Below are 19,485 nucleotides of genomic sequence, written 5' to 3' on the forward strand. Positions count from 1 at the left end.
TGCAGGTCTGTCATGCAAAGGAATTCATACAAACTTCTAAATTGTGATTACCTCTAGAAAGGAGTCTAGAAGAGGGGGAGTGGAAGGTAAGTGTTTAGGGGAAGGGCTGTGTGTAGTTGAATGTTTATCATGAGAATGTATTCAGCATTACCTGTGAACATTTACTTTAAAAAGTAACATTTTCGGGGCACCTGGGTGGCTCAGATGGTTAAGCGTCTGCCTTCAGCTCAGGTCATGATCCCAGGGTCCTGGGATCGAGCCCCACATCGGGCTCCCTGCTCAGCGGGGGGCCTGCTTCTGCCCTTCCCTCTGCTTCTCCCTCTGCTCATATTCTCTCTCTCTCTCTGTATCTCTGTATCTCGAATGAATAAATTAAAAAAAAAAACTTAAAAAAAAAGTAACATTTTCATTGTAGAAAATTTAGGAAATCCAGAACAGTATAAAGAGAAGTATGTAATCCCAAAGAAATGTTCTTTGGCTCTGCCAGGATTAAGCCTCCCTTTAGGGAGAAGTTTCTCAGCTGATTTGAGTAGGAATGACTTGCTGGCCCATCTTAAGGCTGAATGTTGCATAATTCAGTTTCTATTACTTCATTTATAGTAGCAGAAGCCCCCCGTTTTTTCCTGCTCTATAATTTCTAAAAAACGTTTAAACCTTACATGCAAACTATCAAAGAACATATATACACAGAGCTGTCTAGAACAGGAAAGCCATGGGTGAACAGACAAATCTGACCCAGGGTTGGAGAGAGATACACCCATCATGCTCTTTACCATTTCCTAACATGGCCTTGAACAAGTTTCATGCAGTTCCCTCGGTGATAAAATGATGGCGATCAGTCCAGCTGTCTTACAGCAAGGCATTTCCGTGAAGTGGCTGGAAGCACAAGCTCTAGAGGGCCATCTCTGTCCCTGACCATGTGACAAGTTCATGTTTCCCACTCTATGGTCGTTTCCAATTTTGTCAGAGAAGAATAATAGAAATAGGGTTGAGATGTGTATGCAAAGCTGTCAATGCAGCCTGTCGGGTAGTGATGGTTTAATGTGTCAGTAGGTGTTATTACACGTTTTTATGAGAATTTAAATATGATAATATATGCAAAGATCTTAACCCAGAACCTGGCACATGGTAGGCAGTCAACCAACGATAACTATTTCAAGATGCAAGTTGATCTTATAAACGCTTAAGTTTACCTAAAGACATTTATCTTGAGAGTACCCCAATTAATGTTGAGCAGTCACAGCTGACTCCAGCCGTGGGCACGTAGACAGCTTACTGGGTGTGCTTTGCTCCCTCGGTCCACGTTAGGCAGTGCTCAGCTGCCAATACAATCCATTCAGCCAGAATTCTTTATCAAGGCTTAAGGGCTGGGAGCCTAGTTACAGTGCCTACTGACAAGGTCTTTAAACCCAGATGCAGATGTACTATCATGAACAGAAGTAGCTGGATCTCTGTTTGCTGTAAATAGCTAGCAGATAGCAGCAGAAGCTAGAGATTGACACAAAAAACATTTGAAGCCGCTTTGGAGAGAATTCCAGCACAATCAAGATAGGCTTCCTCTGGGATAATTGTACAAAACTAACGTGTATTTTGTTTTGAGGGGAGGGGGAGGAGGAGAGGGAGAGAGAGAATCTTAAGCAGGCTCCACACCCAGCACGGAGCCCAACGCAGGGCTCGATCTCACGACCCTGTGATCATGACCTGAAGACGAAATCGAGAGTCGGACACTTAACCGACTGAGCCCCCCAGGCGCCCCAAATATGCATTCTTGATCAAGCCCACTTAATCACTTCACATGGAAGCTTTGAACCTGAAGCCGAAATCGAGAGTCGGACACTTAACCGACTGAGCCCCCCAGGCGCCCCAAATATGCATTCTTGATCAAGCCCACTTAATCACTTCACATGGAAGCTTTGAACTAAGCTGATTTTCAGCCTTTTCGGTTAATTATAGCTACCAGTTGTGGTGGAACACTCAGTGGATGGGCTGCAGGCAGAATGGCCACGTGGCTTGCCAACACCTTTAAGAAAAGCAGAGCAGTTTCCCATATTTTGCCTATTTTGCAGCGAGATAACTCTTGTTGTCCCCGCCAGTAGTGTGTGTTTCTCAGGCAGCCTGTCTACTATTCAGCCCCTCTCTTCTCCTGTCTTAGATACCAACCGCTACAGATTCCTACACAGGCATTGTGGCTTTTCCTATTTCCCCAGCCAGAGGAGGCGAGTCAACATGGTCCTTTAAAGACGAACATCTCCCAAGAAGTTGCTGCTGCTGAGAGAAGCTCTGCAATGGAGGACAGCTGAGGGCAACCATAGTCAATGTTAATCTTAATAATCCACTTAACGTGGGGCGCCCGGGAGGCTCAGTTGGTTTAGCGCCCGACTCTTGATTTCGGCTCAGGTCGTGATCTCAGGTCCTGGGATTGAGCCCCGAGCTGGGCTCCACGCTCAGCAGGGAGTCTGCTTCAGGAGTCTCTCTCTCTCTCTCTCCCCCTCTGCCCCTCCCCCCATGCGCTCTCCCTCTCTGAAATAAATAAATAATCTTTAAAAAAAATACTACACTTAACGTCTTGTAGACAGTGATAGGGTGGGAAAGATGAAGGGCGGGGCCTGCCACAGTCTCAGGGAACACAGAGCAAAGTCTAGAAGGAGGTTGAGGGAAGTAGGCAGATATCCCCCTCAGTCCTGTGGGAAGGGCATTGCTGGCAGAGGCCCAGAATGGGGCCCCCTGAAGAATGGGTTCCTGAACGGGGCACCCCTCTGGCTGGGGTCCAGGAGCAGGACTGGCTGAGAGCAGAGGCTGCGTCTGTGATATTCTTGGAGCCCTAAGTGTGATTCCCATGAGGATTTCCAGGAACGGCAGGTGACTTGCTGGCTCCCGCTGCAAGGGTTCTCCCCTCTGTGATCTAGGCTTGATTCTCTAGCCAGTCAGAAGTATGTTCCCCATAAAATATGCTTTCCTGCTCAGTTTAGCCATAAACTCTTCTAAAAATACCAAGAAACTGTGGTTCCTTTGGTTCCTGATACTTCCCTCATCCCCTTCCAGCTTCTGTGTCAAGGATTTCAATAGGTGTGCTTGCCTTGCCTCTACTTTTTAAATTACCAGCATATCAGTCAAAGACTATAATCCTTGCCACACTTCCTCCAATTCCAATACCAGAATCTTGGCCAGCATCTTAAAATTCACAGTGAATAAAGAAAACCGGTCTCTAATTTAAATATGCTTGACCTTCTGTGGGGAGCAAAGTAATCACAGCTTTGTCATGCTCTGGTTTGGTTCAGTGGGTATAAAAACATGTTCAAATAAAATCGGGCTAGACCCAAATCTCCCCCCGTCCTTCAGACTAAACCCGAGCAAAGTGTTGTTCTGGTTTGTAGTCTCTTTGGCTTAGGACTAGGCTTGCCCAAGGATTTTTCTACTGGAGATGATTCCATATCCAATCTTCCGAAAGTGTGACTTTATAGCTTGGTGTCCTTATAGGACCTTTCTCCCCTCTAACTGGGTGCATCGTTTTTTAATCTATATATTTATAAGACCTAGAAGTCCCCTATCACTTGTGCTAAGCCAACTGGTGCTTGGCTGGCATGCTCTCTGCAAGCCTGGAAAATGTGAATTTCCTCCCAGGAGCAAAATCTTGGATGAATTGTTTCCCAGTTTTTCTCTCCACTTTGAAATCTACTTCAAAGTTATTATTTGGCTAATGGGTTATGTTTTCCTTCCCTTGAGGTCTATAGGATTTGTCTCTGATGTGTGTATGGGGGACAGGTTTTCCTTCTACTCATTTTTATCTACATTACATATGAACATAATCATTCTCACCCCCAAATATGAAACTAAGGCTTAAGTGAATTGCAAAAGCCTGTTCCCCTCTATTTAGTCTTTAAAGATGTTCAACCCAAGAAAAGAATAATTAGTCCTCTACCTTTATGATTTGATTGAAATTTTAAGGTGCAATGAACAGATAGCAAATGTGTCATTGATGGTAGACTCTTTGAAGATAGGGATTTTTTAAAAAATTAATTCAGGGTTTGATTCTGGTTTTGGATAAACACCACTAGGTATAATTCTACACACTTTCTTCTGGGAGCTTGGTAATCTAATAGAGATCAATTAGATCATATATGAGATCACCAAGCTTAGTGATTATTTTCTCCATAGGCAATTGACAAATGTTTAAACTTATAGTATGTGGAGTCAACATAAAGTAAATAGAAGGACCGCATTTTGTGATGAATCTCTTTCAAGAAAGAGGGAAGTTGAGTTAGAGAGCGAGCGTGTGGCTCTGTTTACGGATAGTGTGAGAAGCCAGCTTCAAGGGCATGTCAATGTTTGTGTTGAGGTACTGAGTTAAGTTCAGATTTTTCCTGCATTGCCGTGTGAAACACTGCCTGGAAACTGTTCAGTACCTAAATTATTGCTTTCCAGTCTATGATGCTTGTGGGCAGAAAAGTGAATTATGTCTATGAATGCATTCCTATAGTTATCTTTCAACAATAGCTAAGGCAGCAGCCAAGTTGTGTCTCTATTATCATTTACAGAAATAGACTTCAGTCTTCCATTCAGCTGTGCCAGGAATTCTAGAGTTTTGCTTGCAGATGGAGACTTTGAAGTAATGATAATAGCTACCATTTACAGAACATCTACTATATGCCAGATACTGTGTTAAGATGCCTTACATGTTTTTTCCTTTATTTGATTTTCTCAATTTATACAATTTTTCAAATAGTAAAAGTATTACAGTGTTTTCCGCCCCCACAAATCAAGCAATACAAAGCTATATAAAGAAAAAACAGTTGATTTTCACCAACACTCCCCTCTCACCCCAGTGCTTTGGTAACTGCTTATGCATCCTTCCACTTTTTCCAATGCCCCCACATACTTGGTATTTCAAATTCCGCCCCCCCCCCCGCCACCCCGTATGGTAGGTGGCTTTCTCCCGGTTTTATAGATAGGGAAAATAACGCCTAATGAAAGTGGTAGCTCTTAGGAACCGAACGTTAACATCGAGTTCTCTTTCTAGGCAACCGCACTGCTTTTATTGGGATCGAGAAATGTGGGTGATCGTGAAACTTAAGGGAAAGTCAGGAGTGTTTCTGGAACCCGGAAAAAGCAAAGGCTCCCTCCGCGGTGCCAGGTGTTTCCGAGCGGTCACCGCCGCGCGGGCCCCTTCTGGCCTCCTGCGCGGCCGGCGGTGGCAGGGCGAGGCACCTCGGCGCCTCATCACCCGGAAGGCCCGCGCGTTCCTCCGGGGACGGTTACCCCGCCGAAACTTGGGGTAGAGGAGCTGTGTGGAGCAGCGTCTGGGAAAGTTCGTTCATGGCAAATTACCATCCACTCCCAGGTTGTTTAAAAAATAGACCCGTTCATCAAACATAAACTCTAGATAGAGCATAATTGTATTTGGCGTGTCTTTTTGTCCATAATCTTGCCCTATTAGAATAAGCTATAATGATGAATTAGTGAAATATCTCAGCGAAAGCAAAGTGTAACTGTGGGATTTTTGAGCCCAATTCCTCTTCTTTCACTTACATTTTGTTCTCAAATAAAAGGAAGGGGTTTTTTTTCTTTTTTCTTTTTTTTTTTTCCAAATTTATGAAAATGCTGCAAGAATTTATTTGAGTAATGAAAAACATAAGTGATCTTCTATCTCCTGAGGAACCAGGGTATTTTCCTGCCTAAATGCAGCAACTGGAGCTCCTCTTTTTTAACAAAGCAGTATTTTTCTGAAGGCCCAGATATGGACACTCACTCCATTGTGCAAAGGTCTCATCCGGTTTGCTTTCCAGCCATGTGATGAAATTCAATGCAACACCCTCGTCCATTGGCTCTAAAACATGACAGAATTCACCTTGCCCTGGGAAGCAAGTAAAGGAACGCATGTGGAGCGTGCTGCCTTTTGACATGTTGTGCCTAGAGCTCTTCTCTGGCTTCGGGGATGGAGGAAATTCATGGACACACACACCCCGTGTCTCTACCTATTGGCCATACTCTGATAGCTATTTACTCAGAGAACAATGCCTGCTGCCTACACCTCAGTCTGTGGTCTCACAAGCTAATCAGAGCCAGCTATGGTCAGTAGTTGGATGGAAGAACTCCAAACAAAATAGCTCAGGCTGCCATAAGTCATCTCCGTGATTTGTTGGTAATCCTGGACTCTCCGTGAGTAAGGCATCAGTGCCCTGGAGTGGCGCAAAGAATCTTCTCTTTAATTAAGCCTCTTAAGGACTTTTAAAACAGAAATTTGATTCCGTATTTCATAACCATTGTGGAAGATTCTCATGGGTGGATCTAAAAATTATCGGCCTATCTCCCCGAATAAAAACCAAAGCAAAAGTATTTAAATTTCTAGAATATGAGCAAAGTCCTGCATGAGACATTTAGCACAGCACGTAGCACCTACTAGGCACACAACAGGTATTTGTTGAAGAAATGAATGCATGAAAGAACAGAGAGTTCCCAGAAGTAGCCGTGGGCCATAGCTAAAATGAAACCTAAAGACTTTGAGTTACGTCAAATGGAAATACTCTGGCAGGTACCAGTGAACTGAGCATTTCAATAAACCAGTGTGGAGAGCAGTGTGATATTACAGTGTAAGCTACATTCCAATCCATTTATGCTCCCCCACTTGCATTCTGGTGCAGTCGATGAAGAGTACATCTAGGAAAGTTTTATCATGCAATTTGGCCCACAACTGGTAACCAGATATGAAAATTGCAGTGAATCTAAATGTTGGAAGGAAACTGAACTGGTAGGTGACCTGCTGGGTTGGATAGTATTGGAATCATTTGGCTGATGATGCTAATCAGTCACCATTTTTGTTTTGAAATGGAAGCCCAGTAATCAAATAAGTTTAGTAAAATTCCTTGTGTTTACAGAGATCTAGTCAAAATGGTTCTGTATTTTCCTATTTAAGCATCCCAGTGGAAGTCATGTTTTGCCTTTCTAATTAAATATTTGCTTACATGTGTGTGACACAATGTTGCTGAATGAAGCAAAAAGCACACTTCTCTTTATGGGGAATTAGAGAAGAACTCAGGTTTTTCTCTATCACAAGGCCCCAAGAAAAATATATTTGGGTTATGATGTATCTGTTACCTGTATCAATTGGATTATTAAACTCTGAAACTCTTACCACATATGTAGAACAAGAATAAGCCCACAGAATGAGAACCACACCGGATGCAGAATCCTGCTTAAGCTATTTACCAGCATTTTTACTTTAGGCCTGCTACTTAACAGTCCTTGGTTTTCTCACCTGCAAAATAAGGAAAATATACCTGCTGCCCACCTTACAGGATTGAGAAAAGCAATCAGATATGTTACAATGGCAAACCCATGCAGAGGATAAAAGTATGGACTTGGAGCGGGAGAGGCCTCAGTTTGAGCTTTGGCACTACCTCTGTGATCTTGAGCAAGTAACACAACCTTAGTTTCCCCATCCATCAAATGGAAATCTCACATCCTTGTTGAGAGGATAAATCACGTGATATGTGTAAACTGCCAGACAGATGTGATAATGGCTCACATTGATGAGCACTCACTGTGTTCCAGGTACCTGGTAACACACACAGTTGTGCTCTCCAGGCTGTAAGCTGTGTGAGGTGGAGGCCCAATTGGTGACTTTTTTGTTCCCAAACTTTGCTCCCATGCGGCCTTGCTTCTAGAGCCCACAGACTTACCCAGTGGAGAATTCTTACCGAGGATGTTAATTCTAAGGGATAGGGAAGAGGCCATTTTACAGGATCTACTGCTCTAGAGAAGAAAGGCCCTGGGGTGAGGAAGCTCCCTGGAGGAGCTCTCTAGCCCAGAGACTGGATTTGATTAGGCCTCAGACTAAGTAGACCTTTTTGTCTTGCGTGATGCATTTCTGGTGGACACAAGGGTCCAGAGCTCTGGGAAAGGAAAGGACAGACAGGGGAATGAAAAGGAAGAGGCTAGTTATACATGCCCTTCGTGTCCCTCAAATCAGCCTCTGCCCTTTTTAATGCCATTGCCTTCAGCTAACAAAGAAATTACCTGTTATTTTATTATTTGAACTATTTTTATTATTATCAGCACTATTGCCGTTATTATTATCAGCTAATATGTAGTGAATGCTTACAGAGGACAAAAATCCATTGACTTAGTTACCATCACAGCAATCCTACAAGGAAGATTCTCTTTTTCTCTTATTATTCTTATTTTACATATAAGTAAAGTGGGGATAAATCAGAGTGGATAAAATCCTTTCCCAGGCTAGCAGGTGGGATTGCTGAGACTCAAACCTGGAGCAGTCTGGCTCCAGCCCCCTATTTCTTTTTTTTTTTTTAGTGTTCAACGATTCATTAGTTGTGTATGGCACCCAGTACTCATCACAAAACATTGCCCTCCTTAATACCGGTCATCCAGCTACCTCATCCCTCCATCCCCCCACCCCCCTCCCTTCTGTAACCCTCAGTTTGTTTCCCAGAGTCCAGAGTCTCTCATGGTTTTTCTCCCTCTCTGATTTCTTCCCATTCCGTTTTCCCTCCCTTCCCCTGTGGTCCTCCACGCTATTCCTTATGTTCCACATATAAAGAAGATGTGGACTATTACTCAGCCATCAGAAAGGATGAATACCCACCATTTGCATCAACTGGAGGGGATTATGCTAAGTGAAATAAATCAAGCAGAGAAAGACAACCAGCTATTTCTAACTACTGTGCTACTCTCTGATTTTACTTAATGACTCATAACTAGAGTTCAAGCTCACCCAGGCACTTGAGTTCAAAATCTGCCCTCTGGCTGCCTTCCTCCGAGCAGGGGAGCAGAGCCTAGGCAGTTTGCTCAGCACTTCCAGAGTCTTTCCAACAGAAATGAACTTCTGCTCAACTTATCCTCAAGTCTATTTTGAAAACCAAAATAATTTGTGTTGATAGTCAATGTGCCAGAACACAAACAAAAAAAGCCCCATTTTGTAGAGCAGAGAGTGAACTTTAACCTTCTGAGAATTTTTGGTTTTCCTATATGAAATGTTTTTTTATTATTTTAAGATATATTCTCATGTGTTTTTTTTCTGTTACAAAAAAAGGTTTCCTTAAAAGCTTAATGCAATGTATTGTAATTAATCTTCTTAAGTGAAAAGATGAAGTTGAGTGTAGTATTGTAGTTAAGAGTTTTTAAAACATTTATCAGCAAAAACTATAGGATTTACTATATAAACAAGCTCATTTAAATGTATCATGTTAATTACATAGCTATAAATACAAGTTGGATGAAAAGGCTTGATTGGATTTGTTCTCTGTTCTGCTGATACAACCTTAATTGCACGTGATAAGAAAACACTTTTAGTCAGAAAGCACATCAGACTGCAGACCACTCCAGCAACCTGCTCCAGGGAAAAATCAAACAAATGCCACGTCAGTGCTTGCCTCATGGGAAAAAAAAAATTAAATACTGAGCATTTTCCCTTATTTCCTATTCAGTCAAAATTTAACAAGTAGAGATATCCCTTGTACTGTATCTCCGAAAGGACGCAATCATTCAGCTTTTTATTGAAGCCCACGTGAATTGTTGTTCTTGTAAACTCTAGTAAGCTCTGTAGCATGTTCCAAAAGTAGCGATAGACTGGAGTCCAGCAGTCAGGGTATTTCAAGTTTGGGTCGTCAACTGGAGGGCTGGAAAGAAGTAAATTAAAGGTAACCCACGACTCCCAGTGCCACTGATTTGTCATTTATCACGAGTGATACATTAATTGTACATCCTCTTGAGGAAGTCTACAGACAACTATCCACACCCGATTTCTTTTTTTCTTTTTTTTTTTTTTAAGGATTTTATTTATTTGACAGAGAGAGAGCACAAGTAGGCAGAGAGGCAGGCAGAGGGAGAGGGAGAAGCAGGCTCTCCACTGAGCAGGGAGCCCAACGTGGGGCTCGATCCCAGAACCCTGGGATCATGACCTGAGTTGAAAGGCAGATGCTTAACCGACTGAGTCACCCAGGTGTCTTTTTTTTTTTTTTAAGATTTTATTATCCACACCCAATTTCTAACCTAGTGCCAGTTTAACTCTTGAGGCAGTGAAATCAAGACTACTTGTAACATTCACTTCAGAAAAACATAATTAGAAAAGTAGCTATGCTGGATTCAGGAACCAAATGTAAATTTCTTTTGGATTATGCATTTATGGATTACCAGTTTACCTGTATGGCTAATCCCCTCCATTACTTGGGTAATCCAGAATTGGATACAGCTATTTACATGTAGGTAGTAATGATAGGTATTACATGACATTAGTTTCACTAATTCCACCAAAGGTGTGGTTGTTTTTTTTTTTAACAGCAATCTTCCCTTGAAGACCTGCATGCATGCAATTTTGTTTACTTTTGGGGCTTCCTAATTTTAAAAGTATGGATCTAGGCATGATTATTCATGTTGGGGGAAAAAAAAAGTCCCTAATAATTCTGGCTTAAAGGGAAGCTAAAATGGTAATTTACTCTATTTCACGGTCTCAAAGATGATCTCTCTGGCTTTGCTTCTCTCTCCTGCAGCAACCATCCACGATGAGTTATGCAAGACACATCATTAAGAAGGAAGGCTTGGGACTCCAGGGCCTCAACAAAGGATTTACAGCAACTTTGGGACGTCACGGGGTTTTCAACATGGTTTATTTTGGCTTCTACTACAATGTCAAAAACATTATTCCTGTCAATAAGGTAACTATTTAATAGATTATAATCCTGGAGGAAAAATCTCATCAGTGATGATAGCTACATCTGTAGAGTACTCATCATGTGCTAGTCACTGCACTGAACACTCATATCGAATCTGATCCCCCCGTTAGCCTTATTCATGGGGTGTCATTACCCCTATTTAGGAATTGGAAATTGAGGCTTAGAAAGATCAAGTAAATTGTTAAGTAGTTAAGAGCAGAGACTTGAACCCAATTCTGACACCAAAATTCATTTCCTTGAAATATGCACCGTGACACCTGAATGCTTCCCATTTATCACTAACAGAAGCTTCTAGAAACTGTGTTATCACTTACTTTTTTTAACCTCAGAAACAACTTTCCGAAGAAAGTTGAAATTTTCATATCCTAAATAAATTTTGAGCTCTGGGGGGAAATTATCAGCCTAAAATTTAAATTTTACCTAGATATTAATTTTTAAATTCACCTAAGTTAACTAGGGTAAGGGGTAACCAGCTCTTTAAGGATCATCACTTTTCATGCAAAGTAGTAATAATTATAAATATATTTTAATGGTAATTGACAGATGTTAACAGCCTTTCAACTTCTGCAAGATAAAAGTAGCACATGATGTGCTTTAAACCCAGCCTCTTTTCATCTATAACAGCACACTTTCCCCCCACCATCATATTGCTTGCTTGCATTGAAAATTGCGATCCTGAAAGCACCGACTGGTGACACATTTTGCACATGCAGACAATTTCCCACAGGGGTTCAGTTTTTTATTTTGCTTAGTACAAAACTATTGATGGATTTTTATAAACCATAAAAAGATTTCTAATACGGCTACCACCAGACTCTTCAGTAAAGTTGATTATACCTACCTTTGCCCAGCGATCCCCCCATATTCTGGGTCAGGACTTATCTTAAGTAGCAGCTGAAACCAAGGGATGTTCCACATTAACCATCTGTTGGTTTGGCCTCATCCACTAGCCAAAGTTGTTAAACACATTTCACTGTATTTGGAAATCTCAGTTATTGAGTAGAAGCTTGTTTGGTTGGCTTGAAATCTGTGATTGACCACAGTATATAGACACCCTTCCCTCACTGACTGTCAGTTCTGACTCCAGTGGTCCTCAGAGCCCTCCTTCTGTCAAGAAATCACAGAAATCAAATGCAATAGATACTTTGGGCTGAATGACATGAGAGAGTTTGACTCTTAATACATTGAGATTCTTTTTAGCAGGAATGGGCTAAACAATTTGTGGTACCCAGGACAAAATGAAAATGTAGGACCCTTGTTCAAAAATTATTAAGAATTTCAAGACCAAATAGTAAGGCAATAAACCGAGCTCTTCTAAGTGCAGGCCATGGGTAACTGCACAAGTCACAAATGCATGAAGTTGACCCTGTTTTTTTAGACTCTGAGATGAGTACTCCATACAACATGGGAGAAGAGTCGCTGCCTCCATCTCTTCGGCTATCTAGTCTTGAGACAGATAGAAATCACATACACACAATGAAATAAATTATTTAAATTATTATATATTTTATTACATATATTTGGGCATGTATTTTAATCCCTATCATATTATAAAATGAATTTGTTCTAGTTAAGAAAGAAGTCACAAAGATCTACATATGGTCATATGTTAATAATGCTTTAAAAAAATCTACAAGTGTAAACTTCATTCTACAATTAATCAGTGCACTTAAGTCATTAAATGTTACGCATTATATAAACACAGAAGATTAACTATTCACTTTTTTTTAAATACATCATGATATCCTGAAACTATGGAAACCACTCATTGATCTTGCCAGTTGACAGGGTCAGATCATACCAGCTATTATAGGCCACACTAAGGATTCTTATCTTTATCTGAAGAGCGCTAGGAAGCCAACAAAAGATTTTAAGCAGAGGAATTACCTGATCAGTCTGGCTGCCAAGTGGAGAATGCACGGAGGGGAGGTTGTGAGGGAAAGGCAGGATATAACATGGAAATGATTTCAAAGCGAGATGCTAGGGCCTCAGACTATGTTGTTCATGGTGGAGACAAGGAGAAGTGGACAAATTTGAGAAATCTTCAGAAGGCAAAATGTACAGGATGTGGTGATGGAGCATACATAGGCATGTTGAGAAAAAGGGTTGTGGATAGAAATGCTGCCTAGGTTCTTGGCTTGAGCAACCAGAAGGGTGATGGTGCCATTTACTGAAAAAGAAAACCGTTGAAAGAGAAACAAGTTTATGGGAGAATATTATGGGCTCAGCCTGGAAACTGAATTTAACTGCACTTGGAACTAAAATGCACATGAGTCGGAGATTGGATGTGGGTCCTGGAGCTTTAGAGGAAAGATCTGAGTTGGAGATACACACTTAGAAGTCATCACAACCCAGGGCGCCTGGGTGGCTCAGTCAGTTAAGTGTCTGCCTTCGGCTCGGGTCATGATTTCAGGGTCCTGGGATCAAGCCCTATGTTGGGCTCCCTGCTCAGAGGGGAGTCTGCTTGTCCCTCTCCCTCTGCCTCTCCTTCCTGCTCATTCACTCACTCTCTCTCTCAAATAAATAAAGTCTTTAAAAAAAAAAAAAAGTCATCATAAACCTGGGCGAGTGTCCCTTTACTAGGTGAAAGATCTTGGGCCAATCACTTCACTGCTCTGAGCTTCAGCTTTTTTTATTGTATATTGAAAAGCTACCCAACAACATTATTTTGAGGACTGACAGAAATAATATGGGAAGTTGTTTGTGAATTTTAAGACGCCACGGAAGTGTTAGGTGTGCTGGTGCTGATGACAGCGATGAGAGGAGGAGTGAGAGGGGGAGGCAGGTGGTGGAAACAGCGAGCACATAGAACAGCATGAAGAATTTTTCCCCAGGACTGTTCCTTTTGCACTTAAATGAACACTGTGTTTTTTCTTGCCTAGAACAAAGTCATTGATTTTATGTGTTCTGTAATCTAAGCCTGATTCAAAACTGGGAAACCAGTATTCTTTAAATCTAAACCATAATAAATCAATCCTTTGTGAAGGGGAAGGTATGATAATCATTAAAACATGTTGAAGAACGTCATCAAGTTGTTAACCATGAGGAGGAGGTGGTGTTCCTTGAAGGCTTTATTCCATCTTCGCCGTGGGCTGTCTCTAGCCGTATACTTTGGACGATTTGTTTACAGGTTATTGTTTCAGTTCCCTCACCCAGCAATTGGTCATTCTGTTGTTCCAAGGGAATTCGAGATTTCCAAGTCCTGACTGGCATGAAATAATCTTAGATTTTCTCTTTAATGTATTTTTTTTAATCCATAAGTGGTCTTGCAATGTTTTCCATTTTCAAAGTATTTTCTTTTAAAAGAAACTTCATAATGATTATCTCTGGAGGGGGAAATGGGGAATCGTGTGTGTGTGTGTGTGTGTGTGTGTGTGTGTATGTGTATGAATGAGTGAGAGAGAAAGAGAGAAACAAAACAAGCAGCAGTGGAGGGAAAGTCCTTTTTCTTTATACCATTCTGAGCTGTTGGAAGCTCCTGCAATAAGGATGTATTAATTTTATAATAGGAAATAAATCAGTGAAAAGTTTAATAGAGTCTCATAAAATAGAATACCTAGTTAACTTTTTCACATTTTATACAGCTCTGAGGCTATCTATAGAGGTAAAATAAGAACTTTAAATGGTAAGCCTGGAGAACTCAGGTCAGACATCCACCCCTAAAGTTTTTAACTCTTCAGATTGGTGATCTCTCCATTAGATATATTTTTCAAGTGATCACAGAAATACCCTGAACTTCTGTGCCATGTGATACTATTAAAACCATTTTTGTAGACTCCACAGTTTTGCCTGATCCCCATCACGATAACTGTCATTTTCAGATAAGAAAACCAAATGAGAAGTTATGGCCCAATGCTGAAAGTTACTGAAATAATTTATCTGAGGTTAGACAGCAAGGGGAAGGGAGTAAACCAGAGGCCAGGACTCTTTCCACTATACCATGCAGTGCTTTAACCCTTGTGTTTTGTCACACATAAATGACCGCTTAAAAATGATTACTGAAATTTAAATACATGAAATAGCTAGAATATCCAGATAATATGACCAAATTCCTCTTCTGTCTCCTTCAGTCCTGTAACCTGGCCCTCCCTTTCCATACCCTTAGTCTATAATTTATAGAAACCAAGAACGAGAAGTCATGGCCCTGGAAGAAGCAGACATTAGCCGTTTGAAAATGGTGCCCTGGGTTAGATTCTTTCAGATTTATTTTTAGGCTCTGGCTGTTCCTATGGTGAATGCGGGGCTACAATAGAGCAAAGACTGCTTTGGATGTTAACTGACCATGGAATCGATTTAATGGAGGCATTCATTTACATCTTGCAGTGAATGGAAAGGAATGTCAGTATAGAGAATTATCCCTTCTCCTCAGAAAGAGGCATCACTTCTCAAAGTAAAGCCCACTGGAAGCAGGTATTGATTAACTTAAATGCTGACATCTTTTTCAAATATCCATGGGAGTAAGCTTTCGTTGCAAAAATAATTTCTTTCATTCCTGTTACAAGGTGGGGCTGTTGGAAGCCTATTATTTGTGATGCTGACACAGAAATGAGAATCATAAGATTCAAATGTTACATCTCTTTAATAACCTTGTCCTCTAATTCCATATTTACTGCTTTTCAAATGTTTCCATAAGTGAAATAATAATAATAGTAGTAGAAATCACTGTCTGAAGCTCATGGCTGTCAACAGTATTAAGCTGTGCTTTCAGTTTGCATCCTAATTAAGCATGTTTGCAAGTTATTTTGCCAAAAACAATAGACCTTTTGTGTTGAATTTTGCCATGATATAAATTACATGTGTGGGTTAGAAATATTCTAGGAGAGAACAATTTTTCATATGTTCAATTTTTCTTACTTAATAAACCATTTAGACCTGTCCCTATGGTCATTTTACTACAGACAGCATTAAGTCAAACATATTTTATTTTCTCCTAAGGTAATATTTGTAAAAGTTGGCCTTTTTTGAAATACAAATGTTTTTCTTTTTCTTTTAATTTTTAATATTTTCTTCATTTTATAAATTCTGTAGAGAGTCAGAGGGCGGTGCCAGATGCACTTAGTTTATCAGAAGAAATGTGGAAATGTGTTCGTTTCATGATTTAAAGCTATATCCTTCCCTAAGGTGTGCACTAAGCTGAATGAAAAATGCACCTTTGGGTTCAAGTGGAGAACGTATATAGAACTGTTTGTATTTTGGAAAGAAGAATCTCAGTAGAATTAGATTATAGTAGGATTTAATTTATGGCCATTTATTTTTCTGATTCTCTCTTACTCGATCATTAGTCTTACCAATCATCCGGTAATGGGAAGGGCAAGAGCATTAAAGTTTCATTAAGAACAACTCTCCTTTCTGGGAACCACTGGGGTAAAACTACAAGTATGTATTATCTATAAAATTCCCGGATATGTGACAAGATTCTGTGGTAAAAGCAGTATCTTTCATTGGCAGTTTTCACAGACTCCCTGGGGCATGTGTGTTGGGGAGAAGGAAGGCATGGGGGAGGGCAGAGAGAAGGGGGCAAGAATTTAGACACTTTCTTAAATAAAATGTAAGCCAAAAGTTTCCAGTCAGGCACCACCCAAGTGGATGGAATTGTGGTACCAGTAGCTTTAGGTTCTCTGTGGGTTCCTTCTGTGCATTCATTCTAAAAGCATTCACAGCACATCTACAATGTCCGGGGTCTTGCCTCCCTGAGTGTCAACACTGTCCCTGCCTTACCAGGGTTTACAGTCGACGAGAGGAGCCACACAATAAACGAGTCACCGCACGAGGCCCTGGACTGTGACAGTCATGATGAGAGGAGAGCCATGAAAAGACAGACTACCACGCTGTGGGTATTTATAAACCGGGATCCTACTCTAGACCGATGGCAGGGCAGGGCAGGGCAAGGACATACAAAAGGCCTTCCTTCAAAAATGATGTTGAAGCTGAGGCTCGAGGGTGAGGATTAGCCAGGCCAAGATGAAGAGGATGAGTGGAGACCAGACAGATCTTTAGTCAGAGAGAAGAGGATGAGTGACTGCCCTGAAGCTGACAGAGGCTCGGGAACCAGGGAGAAGACAAAGAATGAGGATAGCTGGTGTGTGGTGAGCCAGAGGGGAGAGGAGGGAGTGGAGGCTGCAGAGGGGAACTGGGCCAGAGTGTTTGAAGCATGTACTAAGTCACTAGACTCCTCTTAAATGATGTAACTGAGGGGGCATGTCAAACAAACATATTACATAAGCAGGACTCGATGGGCATGGGAAAGTTTCATTTATATAAGCAGCCCAGAGGTAGAATCTCATGAAATAAACTTGGTTCAAAGACTTCTTCTTGATCATATGCCTACCTCCATATCAAAGCATCTCAGTGTGTCCTTGTCCTAACTTCCCAACCTTTAGAATTTTGTTTTGGAAACCTGGTTTGTTAGTTTTCCTTGGGGTCAGTGACTTTATTGAGGCAAGGAATAAACGGAGCACACCAAAACAGAAAAATCTTACTTACTGAGTTCCCAAGGAAATATATTAATATATTCCTGCATTCTGTATGATAATACTCAGTGATACAGTTAACTCTTAGAAGGTGTTATCTACCCATGTAAATATTTATAGAGAGATATTTAAGGAGAGGGTGTGTGTGTGTATACATATATACGAAATAATCAAGTGATAATTGTTATGCTTAAACCCTAACCCATTGTATGTGTTTTATAATTTGAACTAAGTGGGTAAGACGTTTGAAATTATTTTACATTTCACAACACTTTAAAGAACAGCTAGCTCAGGGGGAAAAAAGGAATTTTCATGGCTATTTTCTGAATGGCTACATTTAGATGCTGAGCTTTTAACAAGACTTTGATTTTATTCCAAAGCCGAGAGCCCTGCAAGGATAGGATCTTGGGAATACTCTACATTCCTTAAAGAATGCTTATCAATTAAACCATCTCATTTTAGTTGGTGACCTTCTGTGGAGTGAGGAGCTAGCATTTCCCCAAATTATCTCACATAAAGAGAAAACAAACACAGTAATAGATTCTTCTGATAGCTGTCAAGTGGAAACAACTGTATTTTTTAATTAAGCTTTAATAGCGGGTATTTTCATTGGAGGACAAAACAGCATGATACCATGACATCAGGGCAAAAAATGCTTTTGTCAAAGTTTGTGAACAAAACAACAAAAGAGAGCCAACATTAGAGGAAATGAAAGATACAGACTGTGAGCTGACTCTGCTCCTCATTGACTTGGACCCACAGAAACTAACAATGTAGAAAATGCAAATTTCTTCTGAAAAAAAAATAAAAGGCAGTTTACATTCACTCAAGCTGCCCCCTTGTTCAGTTGCCGGGAGGCAACTCTGATTTCAGCTCACCACATCATTTTCATAACGACCATTGCCAGCTATGGGGAAGGCACAGATGAGCTGCTCTTATTCGCCTTCCAGCGGCTACCAGGTACTTGAGCACCGCCTTTGTAATTTGCTTCTGAGACCTTAGTTCTTCGTGTACTGTGTCCTTATAAAGGAGCGATAAAACATTTATTAAACACCAGTGATGTGTCAGGCCTGTTATACCTACAACATGAATATGACATGGCACCGTCCTCTCCTTTGAGAGGCTTTGAAGGACTCTTCCCAAAGAACATCAGAGTTTGGTGCCCATCTCCTACTAGATCCTGCAGACGACTGAGCCAGGCCATCTGACACCAGAGTCCATATTTGTAACTATTGTACTATACTTCTTCAAATGTATGGATAGGTGAGCCTTTGAGTCTTTCCTTCTACAAAATATATCCACAGTTCCTCAACTCCCCTTCAAATGATGTGGTTTCCGGTCCTCTGTATGGTCTATCTCTCCCACTATAGTTGCATCAGATTGGTCAATGTCAGTGTCAAAACTGGACATAATACTACAGTTGTCAGTCAGTCAACTCAGAGTACAGTAGTCTCAACCCTTCCTGTGATTTGAATACACGCCTTTCTTAATGCAGCCAAAGATTGTACAGAGATGAATTCTTGGGGGATTTGTCAGGGTAGAGGGGAAAGAGAATGGGTGTTGCTTTTACATCAAGATGTTGGTATGTATAAAATTCTGTGGTCAATTAAAATCCCCGGATTACATGAACTGCCAACAAGTCAAGTCTCCCTCATCTTGAACTTGTGCAGTTTGTATGCACTGTGCTTAAATGTAATCCTGGGGGTTCAGTCCAGTGCTAGAGCTTAGGATGATAAATTTTCATGCTGAGGGCCTCATCTGTCATTCTAGCTTCCCCTCCTAGTCTGGGTCACCTGAAGATCCAAGAGCAGGTCTTCCACATCTTCACCCAAGTTCATCCAGCCCGTTTTCAGGCTGTCTTATGGACACACTTTCACAGATGCAGATCTCCAGCTGTACTTTCATCCATCCTCCTTTCAGTTCTCATTAATTCAGTGTCTTATTAATCAGGATAATGTGGGAGACTTTTTCAAGTAACTTTCTAAAATCAAAGCGTGCAGGGTGACTTAAAAGGAAATTAAACTTTCAAAAGGGTTGCCTCTCACATGTCTCATGTGAGAGTACATTGTGAACTTCATGTTTGTATCACCTCTTGCTTGGCAGCCTTGAGGAAATGAAAGACTGCGTCACAACCAGCCCTTCAACCGCTGATGGTGATGTGCTACAAAAGGAATAAAATGAATTATAGAATGTGTGCTGTTAGCACAGACTGACCATTTGTAAGATTATGGAGATAACTGTGAGGGAGCCCACTAAAATTGGTTTTGACCACATGTTTATTATGTATAATCTGATAACTGAGTAATAGATTTATTAAAATGTTCGATCCC

The 19,485-nt window shown here is 41.0% G+C and overlaps 1 protein-coding gene across 2 annotated transcripts in view; it reads left to right on the forward strand.

The window, feature by feature from the left end:
• Window positions 1-19,485, forward strand: part of SLC25A21 (solute carrier family 25 member 21) — a 480,905-nt gene that overhangs the window by 445,545 nt on the left and 15,875 nt on the right. For both annotated transcript variants that reach the window (XM_081830600.1, XM_081830599.1), the window contains exon 7: window positions 10,503-10,667. In XM_081830600.1, coding sequence (XP_081686726.1) covers window positions 10,503-10,667 — 165 coding nt within the window. The remainder of the gene's footprint in view (window positions 1-10,502; window positions 10,668-19,485) is intronic.

Source organism: Leptonychotes weddellii, chromosome 9 (genome assembly GCF_054177405.1).
Source record: "Leptonychotes weddellii isolate Sample4059 chromosome 9, ASM5417740v2, whole genome shotgun sequence".
Classification (NCBI taxonomy): Eukaryota; Metazoa; Chordata; class Mammalia; order Carnivora; family Phocidae; genus Leptonychotes; species Leptonychotes weddellii.